At 40.0% G+C, this 27,199-nt stretch overlaps 1 protein-coding gene across 2 annotated transcripts in view; it reads left to right on the top strand.

Moving 5' to 3' along the window:
* The window catches only part of drd3 (dopamine receptor D3), a 59,290-nt gene that overhangs the window by 9,797 nt on the left and 22,294 nt on the right, over window positions 1–27,199 (top strand). For both annotated transcript variants that reach the window (XM_060832983.1, XM_060832982.1), the window contains exon 2: window positions 18,723–19,018. In XM_060832983.1, coding sequence (XP_060688966.1) covers window positions 18,746–19,018 — 273 coding nt within the window. In that variant the 5' untranslated portion in view covers window positions 18,723–18,745. The remainder of the gene's footprint in view (window positions 1–18,722; window positions 19,019–27,199) is intronic.

Here is a 27,199-nt window from a genome sequence, read left to right as displayed (position 1 = left end):
CTTGAACTGAGGAATGAGTGAAGAAGGGCTTATGCCCGAAACGTCGATTCTCCTGCTCCTCGGATGCTGCCTGACCTGCTGTGTTTTTCCAGCATCACATTTCTCAACTGAGGAATAAGTGAACCAACCTAGCACAGACTTAAGGGCTGAGTTGTTCAGTTTTGCCTGCTTAGTTGCTAATTTGATGAGGAAGAGGTACATGCCTTCTTTTGAAAAGTTGGCACAGCATTTGAAGTGAAATGTTTAACAGTACACATCACTTTTGCAAAGCAGGCTGACAGGGAGAAATCACCAAGTTTTTTTCCAGTTACCTGAGGGAAATACCTGTTCCTATCAAGTAGCAAATGAGGGTGTTTGAACATAGTAATCTGGTGTCTGAGGATATGTGGTACATGTAGCTACATGGAGTGTGCCCTGAGATGTTGATGCCCAGTTTCCAGCATGGAGTTTAGTGGTGAGCCGAATCTGCCAGTTACTTGGTTTGGCTTCATTGCCAAATCTTCCTGATGTCCAGCTTGTTTGGCAAATTTGACAACCTGGGAGTTTAAATGAGGTGAGTTGCAGTGTTAACAGTGTGCTTTTTAAGCAATAATGGCCATCGCTTAGCAACTCGCCGCTGCTGAGAGGGTCTCACCACATCGCTTGTGAAAGTATAAAAATGTCTTGAGCTGCTTCTGTTACCAAAATGGGCCTCACTGTACTTGTCAAGATTAGAGTGGTGCCGGAAAAGCACAACATGTCAGGCAGCATCTTAGAAGCATAAAATCGATGTTTCGGGCAAGAGCCCTTCATCAGGAATCCTGATGAAGGGGTCCTGCCTGAAATATCGATTTTCTTGTTCCTTTTCCAGCACCACTCCAATCTTGACTCTAATCTCCAGCATCTGCAGTCCTCACTTTTGCCTCACTGCACTTGTCGTCCAGTTCAGCCACACATTTTGACCATAGCCCACATCACTTAGATGCTGATACAATTCCAATCTTGGCTTTCAGCTCAGGCGGTTTAAAGTTGTAGCTGGTATCATCTTCTTCTCTGGAGATGTTGCTGTGAAACTGAAGTCTTCAAATGTTTCCTCTTTACCGGCAGGAATGGAGATGCAGTCAGAATGAGCTACAGTCTTAGTTGGAAAGAGAGAGAGAGAAGGAGAGAGAGCAGCAACCTTTCTTCACAGCTTTCCTTCTTCTGTTCAAAGCAATTGTTTGGGACTCAGACACACGCAGAGACGCACACACACACTGACACACACATTCTCTCTTGGTTTATCACAGGACCCCTCTCCAATTACCAGCTGAAGTTCAAAATCAACTTGGTCAGCTGTCTTAAGACAATCAAGGTCTTTTACCCATGCAGTATGTGTGGAACCTTTTAATGAATCATTCTTCCATGTTTGAATACTAATATCACCACAGATCTTTGGATTGAAAGCAATTGAAAAGCTGTTTATACACCTCCAGGAAGCAATTTAGATTCAAAACATGAACAATGTTTCTTTTTATAGAGATACCACCAAACCTGCTGAACTTTTCCAGCATTTTTGTTCTCATTTCAGATTTCTATCATCCTCAATGTTTTGTTTTCATTTATCTGTAAAGGCTGTTGCAGACAGAGTGTCTGTGGAATGCTTTGTGATGTCAACACCTTGATGACATGGCAGTATGCTGATTTTAACTTAAAAAACTATCTTTTTTAAAAAGGCCAAACAATTATTGTGGCGTGCGAGCTAAAGACTAATATTTGACATGAGCATGTCTTCCTGACACCATAAAACTGAGTTTTTCCAAATGTCTTGAATACATATTATCAAACAACTTCTGAAAACAAAAGTATAAAATCATTTTTATCCTGAAGCTGGAATAGTCTTGAGACTCGTAGCTGCCCTGTGTTCAGTACATGCTATGGAAACTTACTCATTTAAGATAAGCTGCACTTGTTTTCTTCATAATAAAAGATACAAAGTTATCCCAAAAAGATAATAAAATGTTGGCTATGTTAAGAAGGCTTTATAATTAATAATTTTGTGAACATGAGTTTGAAGATCTGTGGATGCCTGGATTTCTTTATAATGAGGTTATCGAAAGAATGTTGGAACATTTTTGTTTCAACAAGATCTCTTTAGATAGTCATATGTCTTGTGATAAATGCCTGCTTATTGGAGACTACCTTTCTGAGTTTGTGTCTGTCATGCTCTTTGGATATTGCTTGGAGTATTTGTTCATCAGCCTGTGGAAGGAAAGAAGCTTCCCAGTTTAGTTTTCCTGTTTGTGGAAAATTCCTTGTTGTGGGTCTAGTGTGGCGCCTGTAGTCCTGGTCTAGATGCTGTCATTTATAAATCCTTTAAAAGAATCCATTGATACTGCCAGAATGACTGCAGCTGTAAAGATCCCCAGTGACTACAGCTCGTGTTCAATGACAACCATCAATGTCATAGAGTCATAGAGATGTATAACATGGAAACAGATCCTTCAGTCCAATCCATCCAGGCCGACCAGATATCCCAACCCAATCTAGTCCCACCTGCCAGCACCCGGCCCATATCCCTCCAAACCCTTCCTATTCATATACCCATCCAAATGCCTCTTAAATGTTGCAATTGTATGAGCCTCCACCACTTCCTCTGGCAGCTCATTCCATACATGTACCACCTTCTGTGTGAAAAAGTTGCCCCGTAGGTCTCTTTTATATCTTTCCCCTCTCACCCTAAACCTACGCCCTCAAGTTCTAGATTCCCCGACCCCAGGGAAATGACTTTGTCTATTTCTCCTATCTATGCCCCTCATAATTGTGTAAACCTCTATAAAGTCACCCCTCAGCCTCCGACACTCCAGAGAAAACAGCCCCAACCAATTTCAGCCTCTCCCCATAGCTGAAATTTTCCAACCCTGGCAACATCCTTGTAAATCTTTTCTGAACCCTTTCAAGTTTCACAACATCTTTCCACTAGGAAGGAGACCAGAATTGCACGCAATTTTCCAACAGTGGCCTAACCAAAGTCCTGTACAGCCCAACATGACATCCCAACTCCTGTATTCAATTCTCTGACCAATAAAGAAAGCACCTTCTTCACTATCCTATCTACCTGCGACTTCACATTCAAGGGGCTATGAACCTGCACTCCAAGGTCTCTTTGTTCAGCAACACTCCCTAGGACCTTACCAGTAAGCATATAAGTCCTGCTAAGATTTGCTTTCACAAAATGCAGCACCTCACATTTATCTAAATTAAACTACATCTGCCACTTTCCAGCCCATTGGCCCATCTGATCAAGATCTTGTTGTAATCTGAGGTAACCTTCTTCGTTGACCACTACACCTCCAATTTTGGTGTCATCAGCAAACTTACTAACTATACCGCTTATGCTCGCATCCAAATCATTTATATAAATAATGAAAAGTAGTGGGCCCAGCACGATCCTTGTGGCACTCCACTGGTCGCAGGCCTCCAGTCTGAAAAACAACCCTCCACCACCACCCTCTGTTTTCTGCCTTCAATCCGGTACTGTATCCAAATGGCAAGTTCTCCCTGTATTCCATGAAATCTAACCTTGCTCACCAGTCTCCGATGTTGAATGCCTTATTGAAGTCCGCATAGATCACATCTACCACTCTGCCGTCATCAATCCTCTTTGTTACTTCTTCAAAAAACTGAATCAAGTTTTTTGAGACATGGTTTCCCATGCACAAATCCATGTTGACTATCCCTAATCAGTCCTTACCTTTCCAAATACTGTACATCGTGTCCCTCAGGATTCTCTCCAACAACCTTCCCACTACTGATGACAGGCTCACTGGTCTATAGTTCCTGGCTTGTCCTTACCATCTTTCTTAAACAGTGGTATCATGTTCGCCAACCTTTTATTTTTAACCAAGTCATATTAGAAATCTAGTTTGTTTTGAAAGAGCTTACTTTCTCATCAAAATAAAATTTACTGTATTATCCTCATGCTAAATACCCTAACGACAGATTTGTCCAGTTGATGATGCTCAAGAGTGCCCATTTTCCTGCTGTCCAATTGGTTGTCCACTTGTTATCCATTTGGTTTTCAATTAGTTCTCTACATATCTGCCATTAAGGTATTAGCATCTCTTATAGATGGACACTATTGTTGCTATGGTGTGAATTTGCCTCCAAAGGGGTATTTTACCCAATTTGGCAATGTCTGTTCTCTGCTGCAATGTAAGAAACTGTGTATGGATATTTTGAATTAAAGATTCCAACAGACATTTATTCCAACAAAATATTGAGGATAAACATTACATTCCTCAGGCACTGCCCTAATTGGCAATCCAATCAAATTAATCAAAGCAAGTTTCTGCTATTTGTTCTGATTTGGCACCTTTATGGAGATATTTAAAATTTAGTTGGTTTTTATAGGTCCAAAGACTCTACTGCATTGTTTAAAAGTTTTAAAAATTATGAATATTTAATTTGCTGTCAAACTGCTCAGTGGTGGATCAACGGAATTTGTGTGCAGTCCTGTACAATTTTCTCAAAAGCCATTTCCAGTCACTAGAAATTAGATTACTCACAGATATTCATCAAAAACGCTCATTTTTGTGATGAATCCACTTCATCGCATTGTACCAACTTGTGACTCTCAAATGTATCAAGATGGACTGCAGCAGTTAAGCCAGCTCCCCATCACCACCTCAAGGGAAAGTAGGGGTGAACAACAAATGCTGATCTAGCCAGTGATGCTCCTAGCCAAGAAAGCATTTTAAAAAAGTGTTTTTCTTAATTTAAATTGAGAAAAAGTACATTTCAAAACTTTGCTGATTATGCCGATCGATTGAAGCTCTTACATCTGTGATCTTGCCAATAAATTAATGTGTGGAATCTCGAAACATGAAATCACTTCAGTCATAGTGTGAGCATTTGATGCCTGGATCACCAATTGAGTCTAAAACAAAGCCCGCAGCCCACAGTGTTTTTGGAGAAACATTGCATATATATAGCCTGAGATATCCACCAAAATATGTGATATGATTGTGTACCATGCAGTACTTGCGAACTACAAAGCAGAGAACTACACCAAGTCTAGTAGTAAGATAATATTATTGTGAAAGTTTGAAGATTTTCCCAATTATGCCAAAAGGTAGGAATAAGACCATAAGAAATAGGAAGAGGAGTAGCCCCTCTTGCCTGCTCCACCATTCAACAAGATCTTCCTCAGGCACAAACTTCTCTTTTCATGCCATTACACACATCAACTCCATATATTTCCCTATCTCCTCTGTAAATACTTTCTAACCTCTACAAATCTCTGGGTAAAGAATTACAGACGTTCACCATCTTCTGGGAGAAGTCTTAAATACGTACACCTTTATTCTGTTAACTGTTTCCTAGTTTGAGATTTCCCAATGAATGGAAACATCTTCTCACCATATACTTGGTCAAACCCCTTCAATTTTTTTTATGTTTCAATAGGACCATGCCTCATTAAGGTCTAATTTAGCCATTCTTGATAAGTCAACCCCTTCATCCCAGCAATCTGCCTGGCGAATCTCTTTTGAACTGTCTCCAATGCAAGTATATCCTTTTATAAGATCATTTTTTAAAAATATGGGGATCAAAACTGTACATGGTACTCCACGGCAGCCTCAACAACATCCTGTAACCGGTTGTAACAAGACTTCCTTGCTTTGAAACGTCAACCCCATAGCAATTAAGGCCAAACATTGATAGGAAAGGCTTTAGATCAGATCCATTTTCAATGACTTTGAAAAGCAGACAAACTCGGAACTTCTGCTTGGGGAAGGTTGAATTGGAATATTAGACGTGGCAAGTATTAGTCCAAAACTTGCAATAAGATAGTGGTATTACAGTAAGCATAGGTTCATTGATTGGAACTTTGTTCAGTGCAGAAGTTGAGATTATTTATATAAAAGCTGTAAATGCATTCCATTAACTATATTTAGAATTTCTTGAAACCTGTGCATTTAAAGCAGATTCAATCCCACATGAGGTCTTGATCGCCCAGACTTGAAGTTACTTGAGTAATTGATGCACAGCTAACAAATTGTTATCCTTTGCCAGTTCTACTGGTGTACCAATGACTGACTGCTCATTTTAGAATGAAAAATCTATCGGATTATCTTACATGCAACTGAGAAAATTGGGCCTACAACCTTGCTGTAGGATATCTCTTCAATGTCCTTTGTCTGCCCGGCCACTTGTCGTAACAGCCCTTCAGCTATTGTTCAGCATTTTGTGACACTTTGATTTTAAACTGCAAATTATAGATTTCTGCCAAGACAGAATGTAACCAACTGTTTGGAGGTGACAATTACCTACAGCATTAACTTCGCCCCAGTTCTGATTCTTCACTAATGTATTTGGAAGGAAATGCAAGTGAAATGGAAATTAAGATGGATTTGCAAACCTAAACAGCATAAATGCAAGTTACATTAATATTGAAAATAAACTCATTGCAAATTTTCAGCAATTTTCTATTGTTTTTTTTTTGCATTTAGCATAACAACCTTGCTGTATTTCTCAAAGGACTATCAAAGTATTTGCATATTATTGTGATGTATTTTGATGAATCGTTAACTAGGTGCTTGCCATAGCAACACAGCAAGATGCAGAAATGTATGTGCTTTCCAGAAGAAATAAAATCAGCACTAAAGTTATTTTGAAACAAGGGATTTAGTAACTACAGTATTGTGAATAGCTATTTCAGATATCTACTCTCCATGAAAAAACTTGATCACAAATTATATATCCCCAAAACCTTTTAACTATTTTATTAAGTACACATAATTCTAAGAGGAGATTATGTTAAAAAGCTTATTTCTTTTCTTACATGTTACATTGTGATACAAAAATATATAAGGATCTGCTGTGCAAGTTCCTATCATTAGTAATGCGAAACTGGGATTCTCACATTGTTCAGTTTTACCAATGTACCAATTTTGGGTGCAGCTTGAAAAGGGGCCTCTAACCGAGAAAATGTGGACATAAATTGAAAGAACAGTACCTTCAAATTCGCGAGATTCTCAAATTTTCAGATTAAGTTCCTCCTTCAACATTACTTGTAAAAGAACAGTGTACATGTGTGCTGAGCATTTAAGACCTACTTAATTCTGCTTCTTAAAAGCTGTTTTCCTTCTTCAAGCTACAGCTACAAATAATAGGGCTGTATTTCCTCAACATTTTCACCAGGTGTCCATCTTTAATATGGCAGAAGTTATTTGATTTGGAATGGCTCAATGTGAGAAAGCTGGGTTCTGATTTAAATTGGGATTTACTGCTCAGTCCCATTCCTTTGGAAGGCCAATGCTGAGGAGGGCGCAGGACTGCACTGGTTCTTCCTGTTATACTGACTGACAAAAGTCTGGCTACGAACAACATTGAAATCCAGATACTCTCTGATTAATGCATCTGTGACTTGGGTAGATACACAGTATGGATAGAGTGACGAGCTTCTCTGAATCGACCTTCTGTTAATGCCTGCAGGCATGTCTCAAGTGGCAGACTCACATTGTAAAAAGCTTTAGTTAGGCCTATAAATAGTCTACGTATGTCCTGATATGGTGCATGAATCTATAGTACAATGTCAGTTATGGTTGACTCCAAGTGCCTATCTGGAATAAGCATGGCATTAAGCTGAAGACTAGAAGCAAGATCCAACAGCCTATTGTCCTTACCCCGCTCTATATTGCACAGAACCCTGAGTTGGTGCTACTGCTGCCTTATGAGAATTCTGCAGTGGTCAGCCAAGACACCTATGGTCTGTAATAACAATTCACTAGCAGTTGAAAATCACAAACAACAGTCAACAGCATTGAGAGCACCCTGTATAAAATTCAACTTCGGTCAGCAGATCATGCCTCCCCACTTGAATAAATACAGGATCACTGAACATATTTGAAATGTGGAAATGACTTGGAGGTGGTCAACACAAATGATGTATGGTTACTATAATAAAAGTGCATTATCAACTTCTGCATTGCTGAGCACATGCAAAAGCACAGGAGCTGGCCAGCCACGTGGAGACTGTAGTAAGATTAATTTGATGTAAAATCAATCAGCTAGATTTGCTGCCACCGTCTTGTTTTAGGGAGATCTGTTTGGTCTGGTGTGGTAGAAGAAAACCACCAAGTAGTCTGACAAGAATCCCTCTCTGTGGGACAAGCAGTCAACTTGTTCTCTTGGCAGCAATCCATTAGAATCCCTCCTCAGCGACTGTTGCCAGTCAGAAGTAATGGTTTGGAGGTGCCGGCGTTGGACTGGGGTGGTCAAAGTTAAAAATCAGGTTAAAAACAATGACTGCAGATGCTGGAAACCATATTCTGGATTAGTGGTGCTGGAAGAGCACAGCAGTTCAGGCAGCATCTGAGGTGCAGTAAAATCGACGTGTCAGGCAAAAGTCCTTCATCGGGAATAAAGGCAGAGAGCCTGAATCGTGGAGAGATAAGCTAGAGGAGGGTGGGGGTGGGGAGAAAATAACAGAGTACAACAGGTGAGTGGGGGAGGGGATGAATGTGATAGGCCGGGGGTGGGGGGAGGGTGGAGTGGATAGGTGGAAACGAAGATAGGCAGGTAGGACAAGTCATGTGGACAGTGCTGAGCTGGAAGTTTGGAACTAGAGTGAAATGGGGGAAGGGGAAATGAGGAAACTATTGAAGTCCACATTGATGCCCTGGGATTGAAGTGTTCCGAGGTGGAAAATGAGGCGTTCTTCCTCCAGGTGTCTGATGGTGAGGGAGCGGTGGTGAAGGAGGCCCAGGACCTCCATGTCCTCGGCAGAGTGGGAGGGGGAGTTGAAATGTTGGGTCACAGGGCGGTGTGGTTGATTGGTGCGGGTGTCCCGGACATGTTCCCTAAAGCGCTCTGCTAGTTAAAAATCATACAACACCAGGTTATACTCCAACAGGTTTATCTGGAAGCACTAGCTTTTGAAGCGCTGCTTCTTCATCAGGTGGTTGTGGAAAATAAGACTATACTCACAGAATTTATAGCCAAAGGAGCCCAGCATCACAGAGATGTGATACAGTAAACAATCTTAGATTAAAGCTTTCATCTTTAATAATGTGATATGCTGGTTTCTGTTCTTTGTTATGTAAATCCCACAACTTTTTTTACACTACATTCTCAAGATAGCTTAGCTTTTTAAACAATAGGTATAAAATCTGTCTGTGTCCCAGTGCTACATCAGATTGATTCTGTATAGTTTTACAAAGTTTTACATGGATTCATGCAGCAAAATAAAATGTAATTCTGCAAAAAACAAATTAATCCCATAAATTTATATGTGTGCGCTTGTAGGAGTGACCTATTGCAGGTGTGTGTGGGGGTGTGTGTATGTGTGAGTGAGAGAGAGAGAGAGAGAGAGACACACACACACAGAGTCTGTAGTGTGATATGAACCCAAGGTCCCGGTTGAGACCATCCCCACGGGTACCAAACTTTGCTATCAGCTTCTGCTCAGCCACTCTGCGTTATTTTTTGTCCTGAAGTCCACCTTGGAGGATGTTCACCTGAAGGTACAAGGCCGAATGTCCTGGACCGTTGAAGTGTTCCTGGACTGAGAGGGAACACTCCTGCCTGGTGATTGTTATGCAGTGTCCATTCATCTGTTTTGTTGCGTCTGCTCGGTTTTGCCAATGTCTCATGCCTCAGGACATCCTTGTCCGCAGCGTATGAGATAGACCACGTTGGCCGAGTGACATGAGTACCTTCCACGTACAGGTGGGAGATGTCCCCACGTGTAATGGTGTTACCCATGTTGATACTCTGACATGTCCTGCAGCTGTTGCTATGGCAGAGTTTTACGATGTTGTTGTCCTGAAGGCTGGGCAGCTTGCTACTAATCATAATCCATTAAAGGTTTGGTGGTTGTTTAAAGTTGAGAAGAGGAAGTACTGGGAAGATCTTGGCAAGGTGCTCATTCTGAATGATAATGTGTTGCAGGCTGAGAGGAACATGGCGTAGTAAATGATACATGTAAACTATTAGCAAATACTAACTGCTTGAAATGTACTTCCTTTTTATATGCGTAACAGCTCCAGAATGCTGTCATTCAAAGCTTTTAACAGATATTTTTACTTACAGTAAACCCTGATTTAGACGACATTGTATCTGCCATTCTCTGATTATGATTTAAGTTTAATGTAATTGGGTAGAGTGGTGAACATGACAAATGCTGTGACCAGTTCATAATTGCAGAGGACCAAATATAACCTTCAAGATTGCTTCAACAGCGTTTGAAAAAATATTGTTGTATGATTTAATAATCTCATCTACATTGCTAAGCAACAAAATAGGCATTAGGCCAGTCTTTAAATTAACTTAATAAGAAAACATAAATGCCAGGTCTTTGTAGTCTGTCAAAAAAAGCAAGGTCTTATGCAAATGAAAACTTTAAAATCACCGACTTTGTCAACAATTGTGGATTGAGGAAATATGAATTTTTAAATCTCTGTGTTTTGTATTTGATTTGACTTGGTTTATTGATATTTACATGATCCTACACGACAGTTATGTAACAAACCACCAGCTTGGCAAACAAACCAACAGCCGTATGACAGTCCACAGTGGAAGATAGCAGCTCTATTTAAAAAGGACCTTCCTTACAGTAACCCAGATTTTTACACCAAGCAACTTCTTTTTGACAAGTTCTGAATCTGCAGGCATTGGTCTAGCTTCCATGGAGTGGTACACAACTTGTCTCCACTTTTTTAAAATTCTCAGTCTGCTCATATATCTGTGTCAAAGTGTGTAAGGTTTTTACCTCTTCTTGATGAGCAAGTTGAATGTCTTCAATTCACCTTTTTTTGGATGTCTTCCTGGAGAACTAGACATTTTCACATCCTCAGTTGTGATTCTAGAGGATTTACATATCATTATCTCTGTCACTGGTAATTCCTCTCTAGAAGACAAAGTTTGAAATGTTGCTCTTGAGCTTGTGTTGACTCATCACCTGGCATCAAAGTTAAATCTGCCATATCAATTTGTTCAATGGAATATTTTGCTATCTGAATAACTACAATTAGATCTTTCTCAGAGAGGTAGAGTGGATTGTACTGCTTATTCTTGTGGTTTTTTTGTATTTGCTTCTCTGGCAAGTTCTATGATGATAGGAATCGATAACATTTCCACCATTCCTGCGTTGTCACACATTTCCTTCCTGTTGAAGTATGGAACAATGTTGTTATACTAACACAGGTAATGTTAATAGGTTCTTCCTGCTCTTTGGATTCTGTCATGAGTCTAGAAATCCCAATGAAATCTTCTCCTGGTTGTCATTTGTTTCATTAGTTAACAGGAGTTTATTACCAGACCAGTTGCTCCCTTAGAACTCACTTCTGTTACCTCAAGAATATTGAGGTTACATGTTGCAAAATTCTGGAAATCTGCCATAGCAACAGAAAAAGCTTGAAATCTTCCTTGGAGGCAATATCTGTGGAGAATTAACATGCCTGATCTATGGTTGATTGTCTAATCACCAATCTTAAAGATTTTTTTTTCTCTGCAGGTTCTACTTGACCTCTGAGTATATCCAGCATTTTTTTTTGCTTTTATCTCTGTCTCTCTTTATTTTTCCTTCTTTAAGAATCTCCTTAAATATTTCCCCTTTTCTTCCAATCTAACCTCTCCTTATGTGGCTTAGTGTCTTATTTGTTTTTATAATGCTTTTGCAGAGTGCCTTGTGGTCCTGTCCAACATCTAGGACATTATATAAGTTGTTGCTGTTTTGTCCTACAGTTTTTAAAATGAAATGTAAAAACTCCTTCCTCACCAATTTTCAACAGGTTGCTGTTTTACATCCCTTAATCCTCTATCTTTTTCAATTATTGGTCTCTCAATAAAATAAGTTACAGAGACAGACTTAACATTTTTTTTCATTGGTCTTTGTTCCTTTGAGATTACACGGGGGCTGTGTACAGCACGTTGGGGATTCTAAGGCTGTGCTTTATTGTTGTTTTACGATTTTCATGAATTTGATGTCATTAATGTCACTGAGATATTTAATGTTGCGTAATATCTGCACGATGTTTCTTGGCACGGTGAATGAAATTACAACATAAAATGAAACGACTGTTATTAAGATCATAAAATTATTCAGCTCAAAAGGAGCTTTTTTGTCAAATTGTGCCTGTGGAAGTTTGTTTAAAAAAAACTGTTCAATTACTCTACTTCTCTGCTCTTCCCCATGGATCGCACGCCTGCTCGTATTCCCATAACGGGATTTCTGTGCTGACTTCAGTTGCTGTGTGGGAGCGTCTTGGAGAAATAACAAAAAATAAAATAAATACTGCTACGCAAATATATGGATATTGGGCAGAATTTTGAATTGTCCATGGGGGTGAGGGTCGTCATTAGCAAATTTTGGAAGCAGCATATTTGGGTGACATATCAGCCTTCCAATGCCTCAGGACAATTGCAGTTTTCAAAGGGAGGGAAGAGGCACAGGGAGCTGGCAATTCCACACTTCTTCAACTACATTTGCTGTTAAGCCTGTTGCAGTGTTAAAGACCTGGCCTGAGACAGAGAGAAACAGACTTTCAAAAATGAGAATGGGAAAAGCAAATAGCTTGGCGTATTATGCACGGAAGTGAGGGACCCAACAAGAAACTGTTATTTACTGCTGTTGGAAGAAAAATAGTCAAAAATAGGTGCTAATATAATGACACAAAGTTGCCATCATTTGAGCAGAACGCATTCAGCATCTAACGAGTGAGTCTTCGGACAGTTTTGTGGACTGTCCAAATTGAGCATGCTAATTTTCTGTTTTCCTGTCTGCTTCATTTCACAAGAAAAAAACAAAGACCAGTCATGGTGACCAGCTGCCTCTGAAAGCCATCATAATTATCATCGGAGCTGATCTGATTGTTGGATAAGTCAGATTTGCGGACTGAAATCAACCTTGATAGATCAAACAACATGATGCTATAGATTTGATCTTAACAATAAAACAAAGTTATTGCACTAAGATAAAATAAAATAGACAAGCTGTTTATGTATTTCATAATTCGAAATATTTTGAAACAAACAGTAAAACTACAATTGCATATATCCTAGCATAATCATTTTACAATGCTCAAAACTCAGAGAGAGTTCCCTTCTCTGTCACATCCTTGGGATTGATCTAACTGTTTCTTCCAATTCCCAGGTCTGAGAGTTTGATAGCCTCATCCTTGAATATTCACACAACAGTGCGTAGGCCTTTTCAGTGTCTAAATGCCCCTTTAATTTTCTAACCAACCACTTCTGGTCTGGAATTTTCAAATTAAAATCCCTACATTTTGGTAATCTGTTTCCTAACTTTTCCTAACTAATTCCTTTCACTAAGAGAAACAGTTTGATATATCTATCTTCAACTAGGACTTTAGTAAGTTGAGCAATGTGTTTTCCTAGCTATGGTTTTCTTCCCTAAACAAAGAAAGTCAATTCCCAACACTTCTAACTTAAAGCAGTGACCTTCAATGTTTACCCTGTCCACTCATAAAATTCTCTCCAGCAAACAAATTTGCATTATTGCTCCTGGAACTCTTCCTCTCACACTGGTTAGAAAAGTAATAATTTCATAAATATTGAACAGTTAAACATTAAACTGGTGCATACGCACAGATCAAAACCCATATGCCACTATTTCAAAATCCAACCTCTAAGAAAATGACATTAAAATATAGATAAATCACACTCTTCATGTTACTCCATTGAAAACTATCTTCTGCTGTAGGCAGTGTAGAAAGCTATTAATTGGGCACCAAATCTGACTCCAGACCAATTATGCCATTTGCATTTTTAAATTGTATTATTGATTTGAATGCACCATGTGGTTAGAAGTGGGCTGTCATTGGGTTCCCCACCCTGGATTTAAAGTTCAGCTCAGTGTTGCCTATCTGCATTGTTTAGGTCTTTAATATTTCAGCAATGAGTTCAGATTTGTTGAAACCAAAACTTGTAGTTTATGAATATAAAGTTTTAAGTGTGGAGATTATACTGTATATTTATTTTCCCCTCAGGAATTTGATATCGTTAAGATTTCAAGCCTAGGCTGAAATGGACAAGAGCTAACAAAGTTAGGTAATTCATAGAATAAAATTATAAATGAGTATCGCACAAAGGGAGGATTCTATCTATCAGGTGTACACAAATGTTATAAATTTATCATCCAATTTTTGAACAATGGTTTGACATCTGTATTCCTTCATTTCTCTGCCACCATCTCTTGACATAAGAAAGATTGGAAAATGTTGTCCAGACGCTTTGTAACTTTTATCCTTAATTCCCTCAGCATCCTAAATTTGGTTTCCCAAATTACACAAACAGACTTACTTTTAATGCATCTGAAATCAAATGTGTAGCTTAATTAAAATATCAATTCTGAAGCACTTTTCTCCTTTGTATAGGGTCAGCATCAATGTATACAATTCAGTCATGGCTTGGATGGAGAGCAGAGCACTTTCAACTTGTTCTTAAAATGTGTCTTAAAGTCTATTTCACATCAATGTGACTGTATTTCCTGTTTCTCACAGTATTCATCCTGACCATCTTTCTCTGCATAAATGTTTAATTTTGTGTTACAGTTTCATGTTCTGTGCCCAGGAATAAACTTGCAAACTATATCTTTCACCATTTAATTTACTTTAAAATCCAAGTGTTTGAGGTGGAATGTCAGTGTGATAATCTTCACGGATGACAACAAGTACTTGCATTTTTATAGCACCATCAGCCTAGCCTTGAGTTCATCACAGAGTGACAACAAATGAAATGAAATTTGAATGCAAGCTCCATGAAGAGATGTTGAAACAGATGCTGAGAGTTTGATCAAAGATACAGGTTTTAAAGAATATGTAAATGAGTAAAGGAAAAAAGAGCACGCAGAATCTTACCAGGCTCTGAGTGATATGGGCTGTGGTGAGCTATGTGGCAGAATGGGAAGATGGTCATCTCAACGTTGGGATCATCTTGCTGCAACTTACTCACTTTGCTCAAGTGGTATGACAGGGGCCAGCAAGTTTCCAATTCACACCCTTTATTGTTCATTTAACAGCCTGTTAACTCTCCGCTGGTTGTGATCTTACCAAACTCACCATATCAACTGCCTGAGTGAAGGCTATCCCCCTGGACTGAACTAAGGCCTGCTGACAGCTGTGACAAGCTTCCTTGGCTTTGTGTCTGTGCTAAAGGGCACAGTTGTAATATGCGTCTGGTATCTCCAGCTGAGGCAGAAAGCAAAAAAAGGCAAGGCAGGGATGCTGTGAGAAGCTAGATGGACTCTGAGAAAACTCGACATGGAATCCAGAGTGAGTACTTGGCAGGTACAACATGCTGCTTCCTTCGAAAAGATCTCCATTTTGGGCACAGGCACCAACATCCCAGACATACTCCATGGACACCAGACTTAAGCATGGACATTTGGCATCCTCTCAGGACCAGCCTCTAAGAACCCATGGCACCTTTCTAATTCACTCACAGGATGTTTCCGCACTTCAATGCTGCCCTGGTAATTCTCATTGTAATGCTCACATTGTGTGCTCAGGGACACACACAGCCAGCTCATGAACTGGAGCAGCCTGTATCTCTGAGCTCTTCATTCGCTGACACAGCGCTCACTCATTCAGAGTCCATCTAGGTTCTCACAGCATTCCTGCCTTGCCTTTTTATTTGTGCTTTCTGCCTCAGCTGGAGATACCAGACACATATGACAGCTGTGCCCTTTGGCACAGACACAAAGCCAAGGAAACTTCTCACAGCTATCAGCAGGCATCAGGGCCAGTCCAGGGGGATAGCCTTCGCTCAGGCCATCCTGGGACAGTAGGGGTAGGCATGCCTCTGATACCAGTCCAGACCTTGCTTTTTACAATATATATTAATGATATCGAAGATGGCATTAGTAACAACATTAGCAAATTTGCTGATGATACTCAGCTGGGTGGCAGGGTGAAATGTGAGGAGGATGTTAGGAGATTACAGGGTGAGCTGGACAGGTTAGGTGAGTGGTCAGATGCATGGCAGATGCAGTTTAATGTGGATAAATGTATGGTTATCCACTTTGGTGGCAAGAACAGGAAGGCAGATTGCTACCTAAATGGAATCAAGTTAGATAAAGGGCAGAACAAAGAGATCTAGGTGTTCTTGTACACCAGTCAATGAAGATAAGCATGCAGGTACAGCAGGTAGTGAAGAAGGCTAATAGCATGCTGGCCTTCATAACAAAAGGGATTGAGTATTGAAGCAACGAGGTTCTTCTGCAGCTGTACAGGGCCCTGGTGAGACCGCACCTGAAATATTGTGTGCAATTCTGGTCTCCAAATTTGAGGAAAGACATTCTGGCTATTGAGGGAGTGCAGCGTAGGTTCATGAGGTCAATTCCTGGAATGGCAGGACTACCTTACGCTGAAAGACTGGAGCGACTGGGCTTGTATACCCTTGAATTTAGAAGACTGAGAGGGGATCTGATTGAGACATATAAGATTATTAAAGGATTGGACACTATGGAGGCAGGAAACATGTTTCCGCTGATGGGTGAGTGCCGAACCAGAGGACACAGCTTTAAAAATACGGGGTAGACCAATTAGGACAGAGATAAGGAGAAACTTCTTCACCCAGAGAGTGGTGGCTGTGTGGAATGCTCTTTCCCAGAAGGCAGTGGAGGCCCAGTCTCTGGATTCATTTAAGAAAAAGTTGAATAGAGCTCTCAAGGAAAATGGAATCAAGGGTTATGGAGATAAGGCGGGAACAGGATACTGATTAAGGATGATCAGCCATGATCATATTGAATTGCAGGCTCAAAGGGCAGAATGGCCTACTCCTGCACCTATTGTCTATTGTCTATTGCTCAGGGCAGTCAGAAACCTCTGCTTATGAAGAGCTAAATGATGGGCAGGCATACCACACCACTCAGTTTATTTCATCTGCCCTATTGTGGACGGGCTTTGCTGCTGGAATGAGAGAAAGGCAATGAGTGTCAGGGAGCAGAGAGAAGTTGGACGACATTGACCTTTTTCCTATAGTGCTGGGCATTCCTCCAGATGGCAGAGACTGCTTCAACATGCCTGGAAACTTCAGGCCATGTTGGCATGGTCTGATGCCATAGTTTCCTGTGCTGGTGTTGAAGGAAAACAATGACCCTACCTCTACACCACCCCAGTCCAGCAAGAACCCTTGGACCTTGACCACAAAGTAGAACGCTGACTTTTCCTTGTCTGCTGTGGCTGGGACAGATGTCACGAATTGTGCAGGGCAGCTCTGGGCTGACAGAGCTTACTTAAGCAGACGATATGGCACCAATTCCAGGGATGCCAGTCAATTCTGGGACCTCTAGCGAGTGGTGCGTTGCTCTTGCAACAACATATGGTAAGATGAGGCTGAAACACAGCATTGTTCTCACCATGAGGCCTCAAATGGCAGGTTTGGTGAGATACAGCAGGAAAACACCCATTCAATCTTTCGGTAAGGGTCACTTCACCAAACTTAACACTACCCACACATAACCAACAGATGGAATGCTTCAATCAGAAAGACAATGAAGTTTAAACAGAAAATTGTCTTAAGGCCTTGCAACAGAAGGAATGCCACCAGTGATGGAATTATTCAAAATGGAGATATGTGAGCCAGGATTGGAGATAGTGGTCTTGGGGGTTATAGATCTGGATGCTATTATTGAGATGGACATGTGGAAAGTGTGGTGGCACAGTGGCTCAGTGGTTAGCACTGCTGCCTCACAGTGCCAGGCACCTTGGTTCAATTCCTGCCTCAGGTGACTGTGTAGAGTTTTCACATTCTCCCCTGCTCTGGTTTCCTCCCACAGTCCAAAAATGTGCAGGTTAAATGGATTGACCATGCTAAATTGCCTATAACATCCAGGGATGCCCAGGCTAGGTGGACTAACCATGGGAAATGCAGGGTTACAGGGATAGAGTAGGGTTGTGGATCTGAATGGAAAGCTCTTTGGAAGGTCAAGTGGTCTGCTTCTATACTGTAGGGATTCTAGGAAGATTATGGAGTGAGTTGAATTCAAGGATAAATTGAAATTGCTGCAAGATAGGATAGGCAATAAAGTTTTTGATGATTTCAAGTTAATGGTGCATCATGCTGTATGCACTAAAGAGTTTATACTCAAGCAGGTAATGTTACATATGGTAAGCTGTGACTCTGGGCATGAGGAGGAAAAGCCCCATTTAGATGACTGCCACAAGGTCTACTACAGACCCAATATTTCTGATTTTAAGTAAGATTGACTTCAAATTAAATTAGTTACGTATTCTTCATACTTGCTTTGTGCCCGGGTCCTTCAGCTACTACTCAATAATAGATGTGAAAAGGCTGACAGCTCCCCTAAGATGTACGTTTACGATAGTCACTTGTATTAGCTCACACAAGAAGGCTGCATATAGGACCTGCACCTAGATCACTTGTGGACAAAACAACCAACCACAACATACAGGGAGTGCAAACTAGAATAAGTAAGTTTAATGACAAACCGTGATCAGTCATTTTGAAGTTTAATTATCAAAATGTGACAAACCCGTCATGGCATAATTAGAATTATCTTCATCACATATATTGATTGCATTAAATATTCAATTTTAATAGCTTTAATGATTCTAAGATCACATCATGAGCTGAGTATTGCTTATAACCTACTGGGACTGCACATATTTATTTGAATTGAATTTATTGTCATGTGCACTGAGGCACAGTGAAAAGCTTTGTCTTGTGAGTATCTGTCTGAATCAAAGCAAGATGATGGTGTCTCTTTTCTCACCCAGTTTCCTGGATTGCATGGTTCCTGATGGCTTCCTTTGGAATAGTAGTCAGATTTGTCAACCTTACGGATCCTTTCCTGGGATGGCGGAACTCATCTGATCATAACCATTCACACAACTACTACGCTCTGTTTTTCTCACCGCTGATCTTTGCCATAATTTTTGGGAACGTACTGGTGTGCCTGGCAGTGCTGAGAGAAAAGTCTTTGCAAACGACGACCAACTATCTCGTTGTCAGCTTGGCAGTAGCAGACCTGCTCGTAGCAATCCTGGTGATGCCTTGGGTTGTGTACCTTGAGGTAAGGCCATTGTTTGAAGTTTTGATTCACCTATCTATTACTGCACCACATTTGTGATTTTCAAACAATAGCTGATGTTAATATTTTGATTCATAGTTTGGAAGATTTAATTTTAATGACACAGAAGTATACTTAAGTAGACAATTAGTCTGATGGATCTCACCTATTTATTCAGTGCAGCTTACTATAAAGCACTCTTAAACTTGCAACATTTTAATTTCACCCACTTTTAAACCATGCATATTAAAACTTCAAGCAACTAACAAGTTCAAAGTTATTTACTTTCCATTTGCAATGAAATGCTTTTTAATAAATAACCCCTTTTGTTTTATGCAGATATAATATTCCTTCATGAAGTATTGGACATTTAAAACATTTCAATATTTGAAATATCATGTTTAAAATCATCAAACTCATGAACCAGAATGATATCAGAACAGATTTGAAATTCCCTCTCAGTTGAAGTTCTGGAAGTCACCATGACTTTACTGTTTACCTCTGTCTATCTTCCATTATAGCAATCCAATCATAATGGAAAGATTGTTACATTTTCACAGTGATGAACATGATGGTGAATTGGTAACACTCCCTCTAATCTATCTTGAAGTCAGATTGTTGTGGATTCAATTCTCACTTCAGGGACTTTGACATATATGTTTAGTTGACACTTCAGAGTATTATCAAGAAAGCAAAGTAGTGTTGAAGGTGTCATTTTTGAGTGAGATATTAAACTAAGGGTGCCCACCTTTCTTCTCAAACGAATGTTAATCATTGCATGGCACTATTTGAAGCACCAAAATTAATTTCTGCCTAGTGTCTTGATCAATAGTTAACTCTCTCTAACACAATTAAACAGATAATCGCATTGATATTAGTATATTGCTATTTGTGTGACCTTTGCTGTGCTGATGCATTTTCTACATAAAATTATGGCTTCAACAGTGCCATTGCTGTAAACATTTTCTGCTGCTCTGGGGTCAAGCAATGTTTGATAGCAAAGCATGATTTTCTTTGCTTAACAAGGTAGGGAATTTTTAAAAAATGGTTCTATATTCATGCACTAAACCAACGGTGTATTCAGTGTCCAGACAATCATTGATGTATTAGCGGCTTGATGTGAACCATTTAAAGATTAAATTGATGATTTCAATTCATGATCATTAAAATAAAGATTGTGCATTTGAATTATGGAAGAACACATTTTGGTCAAGTGAGGCTGAGATTTGTTATATTTTCTGAAAATCGGAAAAGCTATCCTTACAGCACAGCAGAAACATCATAAAAGTGAACATAAAATAGGTATGTTCCTCTCTCTTTGAGGCTATATGGAATCCTTTTATTAGGAGATTACTTATTTATCCTGAAAGAGCATATTATTCACTGTGTACAGAGCCCTGTATTCTGCATCCCTTTGATGACAGTTGCATACACAAGGACAACTACAAAAGACCTTGTAGTTTGTGAGTTTGAGGAAACAGTGCCAGTTGAGCGAAAGTGAACACGTGAGGAAGAGCAAGTCAATGTGCAGAAGAAGGATTAGAATCTTCGGACTGGATAACCATGTGTCTGCCATTATTGGTCCCCTGTAATTTCTTAAAGGAAGCAATGAAATGAAATTGACCATTATGTGAAAATTTATAAGTGAATACTTTTGTAGAATAAGACATGAAACAGTTGCCTTTGTTAACGGCAATAATCCAGTTATTTGTTTGGTTCATGCCATTAGAACAGGAAGAAGCCAGTTAGACCCTTAAGCATGTTCTGGCATTCAATGACAAATAGCCGATTTGTGACAAAAACTCCATTACTGGGGTATGAGTATCTGAAACTGAGGGGTTACCTTGTAAAATCATGTGGGGCATGGATAGGGTAAAAAGCTAAGGTCTTTATCCTATGGTGGAGGAGTCCAAAACTAGAGGGCATACATTTCAGGTGAGGGGGAAAGAGTTAAAAAGGACATAAGGGGCTATTTTTTTCATGCAGGGAGTGGTGCTTGTCTGGAATGAGCTGCCAGAGGAATTGATGAAGATGGGTACAATTACACCATTTAAAAGGCATGTGGCTGAGAACATGAATAGGAAAGGTTTAGAAGGATATGGAGTCCCACCTGCCAGCACCTGGCTCATATCCCTCCAAACCCTTCCTATTCTTATACACATCCAAATGCCTCTTAAATGTTGCAATTGTACCAGCCTCCACCACATCCTCTAGCAGCTCATTCCATACACGTACCACCCTCTGTGTGAAAAGGTAGCCCCTTAGGTCTCTTTTATATCTTTCCCCTCTCACCCTAAACCTATGCCTTCTAGTTCTGGGACTCCCTGAACCCAGGGAAAAGACTTTGCATATTTATCCTATCCATGCCCCTCATAATTTTGTAAACCTCTATAAGGTCACCCCTCAGCCTCCAACGCTCTAGGGAAAACAGCCCCAGCCTGTTCAGCCTCTCCCTGTAGCTCAGATCCTCCAACCCTGGCAACATCCTTGTAAATCTTGTCTGAACCCTTTCAAGTTTCACAACATCTTTCTTACAGGAAGGAGACCAGAATTGCATGCAATATTCCAACAGTGGCCTAACCAATGTCCTGTACAGCTGCAACATGACCTCCCAACTCCTGTACTCAATACTCTGACCAATAAACAAAAGCATACCAAACGCCTTCTTCACTATCCTACCTACCTGCACCTCCACTTTCAAGGAGCAATGAACCTGCACTCCAAGGTCTCTTTGTTCAGCAACACTCCCTAGGACCTTACCATTAAGTGTATATGTCCTGCTAAGATTTGCTTTCCCAAAATGCAGCACCTCGCATTTATCTGAATTAAACTCCATCTGCCACTTCTCAGCCCATTGGCCCATCTGGTCCAGATCCTGTTGTAATCTGAGGTAATCCTCTTCGCTGTACACTACACCTCCAATTTTGGTGTCATCTGCAAACTTACTAACTGTACCTCTTATGCACGCATCCAAATCATTTATGTAAATGACAAAAAGTAGAGGGCCCAGTACCAATCCTTGTGGCACTCCACTGGTCACAGGCCTCCAGTCTGAAAAACAACCCTCCACCACCACCCTCTGCCTTCTACCTTTGAGCCAGTTCTGTATCCAAATGGCAAGTTCTCCCTGTATTCCATGAGATCTAACCTTGCTAATCAGTCTCCCATGGGGAACCTTGTCGAACGCCTTACTGAAGTCCGTATAGATCATATCTACTGCTCTGCCCTCATCAATCCTCTTTGTTACTTCTTCAAAAAACTCAATCAAGTTTGTGAGACATGATTTCCCACGCACAAAGCCATGTTGACTATCCCGAATCAGTCCTTGCCTTTCTAAATACATGTACATCCTGTCCCTCAGGATTCCCTCCAACAACCTGCCAACCACTGAGGTCAGGCTCACTGGTCTATAGTTCCCTGGCTTGTCCTTACCACTCTTCTTAAACATTGGCACCACGTTAGTCAACCTCCAGTTTTCCGGCACCTCACCTATGGCTATCGATGATACAAATATCTCAGCAAGAGTCCCAGCAATTACTTCTCTAGCTTCCCACAGAGTTCTCGGGTACACCTGATCAGGTCCTGGGGATTTATCCACCTTTAACCGTTTCAAGATATCCAGTACTTCCTCCTCTGTAATCTGGACATTTTGCAAGATGTCACCATCTATTTCCCCACAGTCTATATCTTCCATATCCTTTTGCACAGTAAATACTGATGCAAAATATTCATTTAGTATCTCCCCCATTTTCTGTGGCTCCACACAAAGGCTGCCTTGCTGACCTTTCAGTGGCCCTATTCTCTCCCTAGTTACCCTTTTGTCCTTAATATATTTGTAAATCCCCTTTGGATTCTCCTTAATTCTATTTGCCAAAGCCATCTCATCTAACTGTCATAATCTGATCATTTTGCTCACCTAAAACTATTATGATTAGTATCCTGGAAAACAGACAATGTATTAAGAACACAAGAAACTGTCAACACTTGGAACATACTCTTCAACAGACCCATCATTCCTAGCTAATCAGAACTATCAGTTACACAATATGGTCTGGGTCACAATCTGATCAGTCATTTATGGGATCAATCATTTAGAAAAGAGAATGGTAGTTTATGCCTCCAGTATTTCTATAAGTCCTTTGCTTTTAATGATTGTATGCTTTATTTTTACAATCATTAACTCAGTAAATTAATGAAAAGCAAGATGAAACATGATGGGGTATTTTGGCCTTCACTAATATTTTAATTTTAATCACTTTCTGTTCCTCCATTTTCCTCAAGCATTTGACTAATTCATCTTAAACACTTTGGTTGACTAAGCTCCAAAGACCATTCATAGTGAAGCATTTCATACTATAATAATTTGCTTTATGAAAAATCTCTTCTATCCTTCTGACTCTAAACATAAATTTATGCAGTCTTATTACTGATTAGAAAGTCTTAAACATAGGCTACACAGAGAAGGTTAGGGAGGATTTAATTGAACATCTCAAAGTGTGGAAGGATTAAAAGTTGCATTGGGAATGCTTTCTTTCCTTTGTTAGATAGGTGAACCGGTAATAACATAACAGAAACTTGGGATTAATGTTGGAAACATAAAAGAAGAGGCTAAACAGCTTTTCCAAGCAGCAAATTATTAATGCATAGACTGCATAACCACAAGTGTCTCCTAGAAACAAGTCAGCACAGAAGGGAGAATTAGATAAATTCTTCAAGAGGAAATATATTCAAATATATAGATTAAGAACAGAGAAAAGCATTTCAGTGTCTCTGTTGTGGATCTAACAAGAAGGGGTTTACTGCTGAAATAGCTATCATTCTTTGTCACATAGCCTGTATTACAGCATTCTGTATTCTCTCATTAAATTAATCACAACTGAACTGGGGTCATTGTATTTCTGAAAGTTGAATATCGTGATTTTTTTTAGATTAGATTAGATTATTTACAGTGTGGAAACAGGCTCTTCGGCCCAACAAGTCCACACCGACCTGCCGAAGCGCACCCACCCTGACCCATTTCCCTACATTTATCCCTTCACCTAACACTACGGGCAATTTAGTGTGGCCAATTCACCTAACTACACATTTTTGGAAACCGGAGCACCCGGACACAGGGAGAATGTGCAAACTCCACACAGTCAGTCACCTGAGGCGGGAATTGAACCCGGGTCTCTGGCGCTGTGAGGCAGCAGTGCTAACCACTGTGCCACCATGCCGCCCATTACAGAAGTTCTGATGTACAGAAGTTGCTAATTATGTTGTCATAATGTGGTGTGGACATACCTAAGTAAATGAAGTGTTTATTTCAAAGGGTTTTTAAATGTTCCTATGTGAATAAAGTCCTTAAATTGATAAGTCTTTATTTTGCAGTGTAATTTAAGAATGATTTTTCTAATCTCTTTTGGGTATTTGAGCTGCTTTTGTAGGGTGATTTAAGAGTCAAGGTTACAATTTTACCAAATATAGCTCAACAGAGACACAATTTCTATATCACATTTCCTATGCAATCCATCACTGTCATCAACTGTTGTATTATATAGCAACTGGTACCACATAGTCTCAAGCATCACTAGATTACATAAATAATATATATATGGGATGTCTATCTATTCAAAAATATAATTTTGCTGTATTCCAAATGTACCTAGTAGCATCTTAAATGAGTCTAAGGTTTTCAACTTCACCATCCTACGCTAAGACCATTTACATGATTCATCAGTCTTGTGTGAAGTGGTTATTTGAAGCATTTTCTGTAAATTGCCCTTTCAACCTAAGCTTTATATTTAGACACAAAGACACACCAAGCCCAGCTGAATTGTCTTCCTCTATAACTTGTGAGGACTGGTGCCAAACTTTGGAAAGCTGCAAAACAATAATCTGATATAATCATTTTGTAAGATCAGATCTTTCAGCTAAAGGCCCAGACTTCACCATCACTATCACCTTGAAATGGCCTTTCCTCCCAGCAGGACAAACCCAGCAGAGGTGCTGGACAACTGAATTCAATTTGGAGGGATTGACCCTTTCGAGACCTCAACACTGACTTTAGACCCAATGAATTCTCATAGCATTGTATCAGTTATGGGCAATCTGCTGATTACAACCTCCACAAGCAGTGGGCCTCAGTTCTGTGGTGGTATTCTTGCTTCTGAGACAGAAACTAAAGACCAAGTACCACTTTAGGGAATCTGGTCAGTTGAAAATAGATTTCTGACCTCTGAACATTGGTTTGCTGAACAGTAGACATTTAGCAAACCTCTATTGCAGTTAGTCACGTCTTCTGGTAGAAAATGTCAGATTCACGAGTTGTCCACAAAATAAAGGCCTTTGCTACAGATTTTTTTTTATTTCAAAAATATGTTATTCGTAAAATATATCCAAATATATAGGAAACCTTGATTATATGAATGAGACAGGCGAAGAGTATTTGTTCAGATTACTGATTGTTCGGATGACGTTTTTAGGGGGCTTGAGATCTTGTTCAGATAATCCGAAATTCGGATAATTGACGTTCAGATAACAAAGGTTGTTTTTATATCTATATATTTTCTGCTGGAGTTTATGAGAAAACAAACAAACACTGATGTTTGACTCTGTCCAACAAACAAACCAAAGGCATTTCTTACTTGTACAAGACTACACTTGCATATAGTTGAGGTACCAGGATTACTGAACATACCCCAATTTAACTTTGGCAGAAAGATTTTAGTGGTATTTCCCAACTGCACCTTGGCAGCAGTTGCCCCAAGCTTTAGTGCAATCCTCAGCACATGATCCTGGGCCCTGGGATGTACAGAAATATCCCAGAACACTACCTGCTCAGTGCAAGAACATCAAGGTAATGGATTGACTAGAGTTGCTGTGCACAAAAGAGAATAACATAGTGTTTGTGTCAATGTGCTTCAAATGAACAGCCAGCATTTTGAAGACCACATTTTTGTAAACCATGCACATATGAGGAATCTGGGTAATCCAAGATGGAGGACGGGAAAATTTCTGACTGTAAGAGCTGCTCCTCTTTTTTTTGAGGTATTTTAGGTGTTGAAGGTGATTTCCTCAAATTCCAGGAGCAGCAATTGCTGTTTTATATCCTGTTGCATTGTTTTGGAACTTTGTGAAAAAAATGTCAAAACAACGGCAGTTTTAAAAGGGAGAAGAGCAGACAAAGGAAGCACACGGTGAGGACAGTGCAGGAGAGAGAGAGAGAGAGAGAGAGAGAGAGAACCTACACAGTTACTGCCTTTGCTGTTTGAATTCGTGTATCGCTTGACATTGGAGTGCATCTGGGAAAATTAACAAACAGAGGAACTGAACAAACAGTGAAATTCACAACTAATCTTGGAGGAACTGTTGGGTGAAGTTCACAACACAGAATCAGATAAGTTAATTGTAGTTTTAAGTCTGTCCAAGAGAAAGGCTGCAGTAGTGAGTATGGTGTATTCTTTCTTGATTATACGTTTTTGGAGATAAGTCTCTTGATTAAATTGGGGAAGTGGCATTTTTGATAAGGGATAGCATTACAGCTGTGCTGAGGGAGGATATTCCTGGAAATGCGTCCAGGGAAGTTATTTGGGTGGAACTGAGAAATAAGAAAGGGATGATCACCTTATTGGGATTGTATTATAGACCCCCCAATAGTCAGAGGGAAATTGAGAAACAAACTTGTAAGGAGATCTCAGCTATCTGTAAGAATAATAGGGTAGTTATGGTAGGGGATTTTCACTTTCCAAACATTGACTGGGACTGCCATAGTATTAAAGGTTTAGATGGAGAGGAATTTCTTAAGTGTGTACAAAACAATTTTCTGATTCAGTATGTGGATGTACCTACTAGAGAAGGTGCAAAACTTGACCTACTCTTGGGAAATAAGGCAGGGCAGGTGACTGAGGTGTCAGTGGGGGAGCACTTTGGGGCCAGCGACCATAATTCTATTTGTTTTAAAATAGTGATGGAAAAGGATAGACCAGATCTAAAAGTTGAAGTTCTAAATTGGAGAAAGGCCAATTTTGACAGTATTAGGCAAGAACTTTAGAAAGCTGATTGGAGGCAGATGTTCGCAGGTAAAGGGACGGCTGGAAAATGGGAAGCCTTCAGAAATGAGATAACAAGAATCCAGAGCAAGTATATTCCTGTCAGAGTGAAAGGGAAGGCTGGTAAGTATAGGGAATGCTGGATGACTAAAGA

The sequence above is a fragment of the Hemiscyllium ocellatum genome, chromosome 12 (genome assembly GCF_020745735.1).
Source record: "Hemiscyllium ocellatum isolate sHemOce1 chromosome 12, sHemOce1.pat.X.cur, whole genome shotgun sequence".
Lineage (NCBI taxonomy): Eukaryota > Metazoa > Chordata > Chondrichthyes > Orectolobiformes > Hemiscylliidae > Hemiscyllium > Hemiscyllium ocellatum.
Note: the sequence above shows the minus strand (reverse complement) of the source record. Positions and strands in the feature narration are given on the sequence as shown.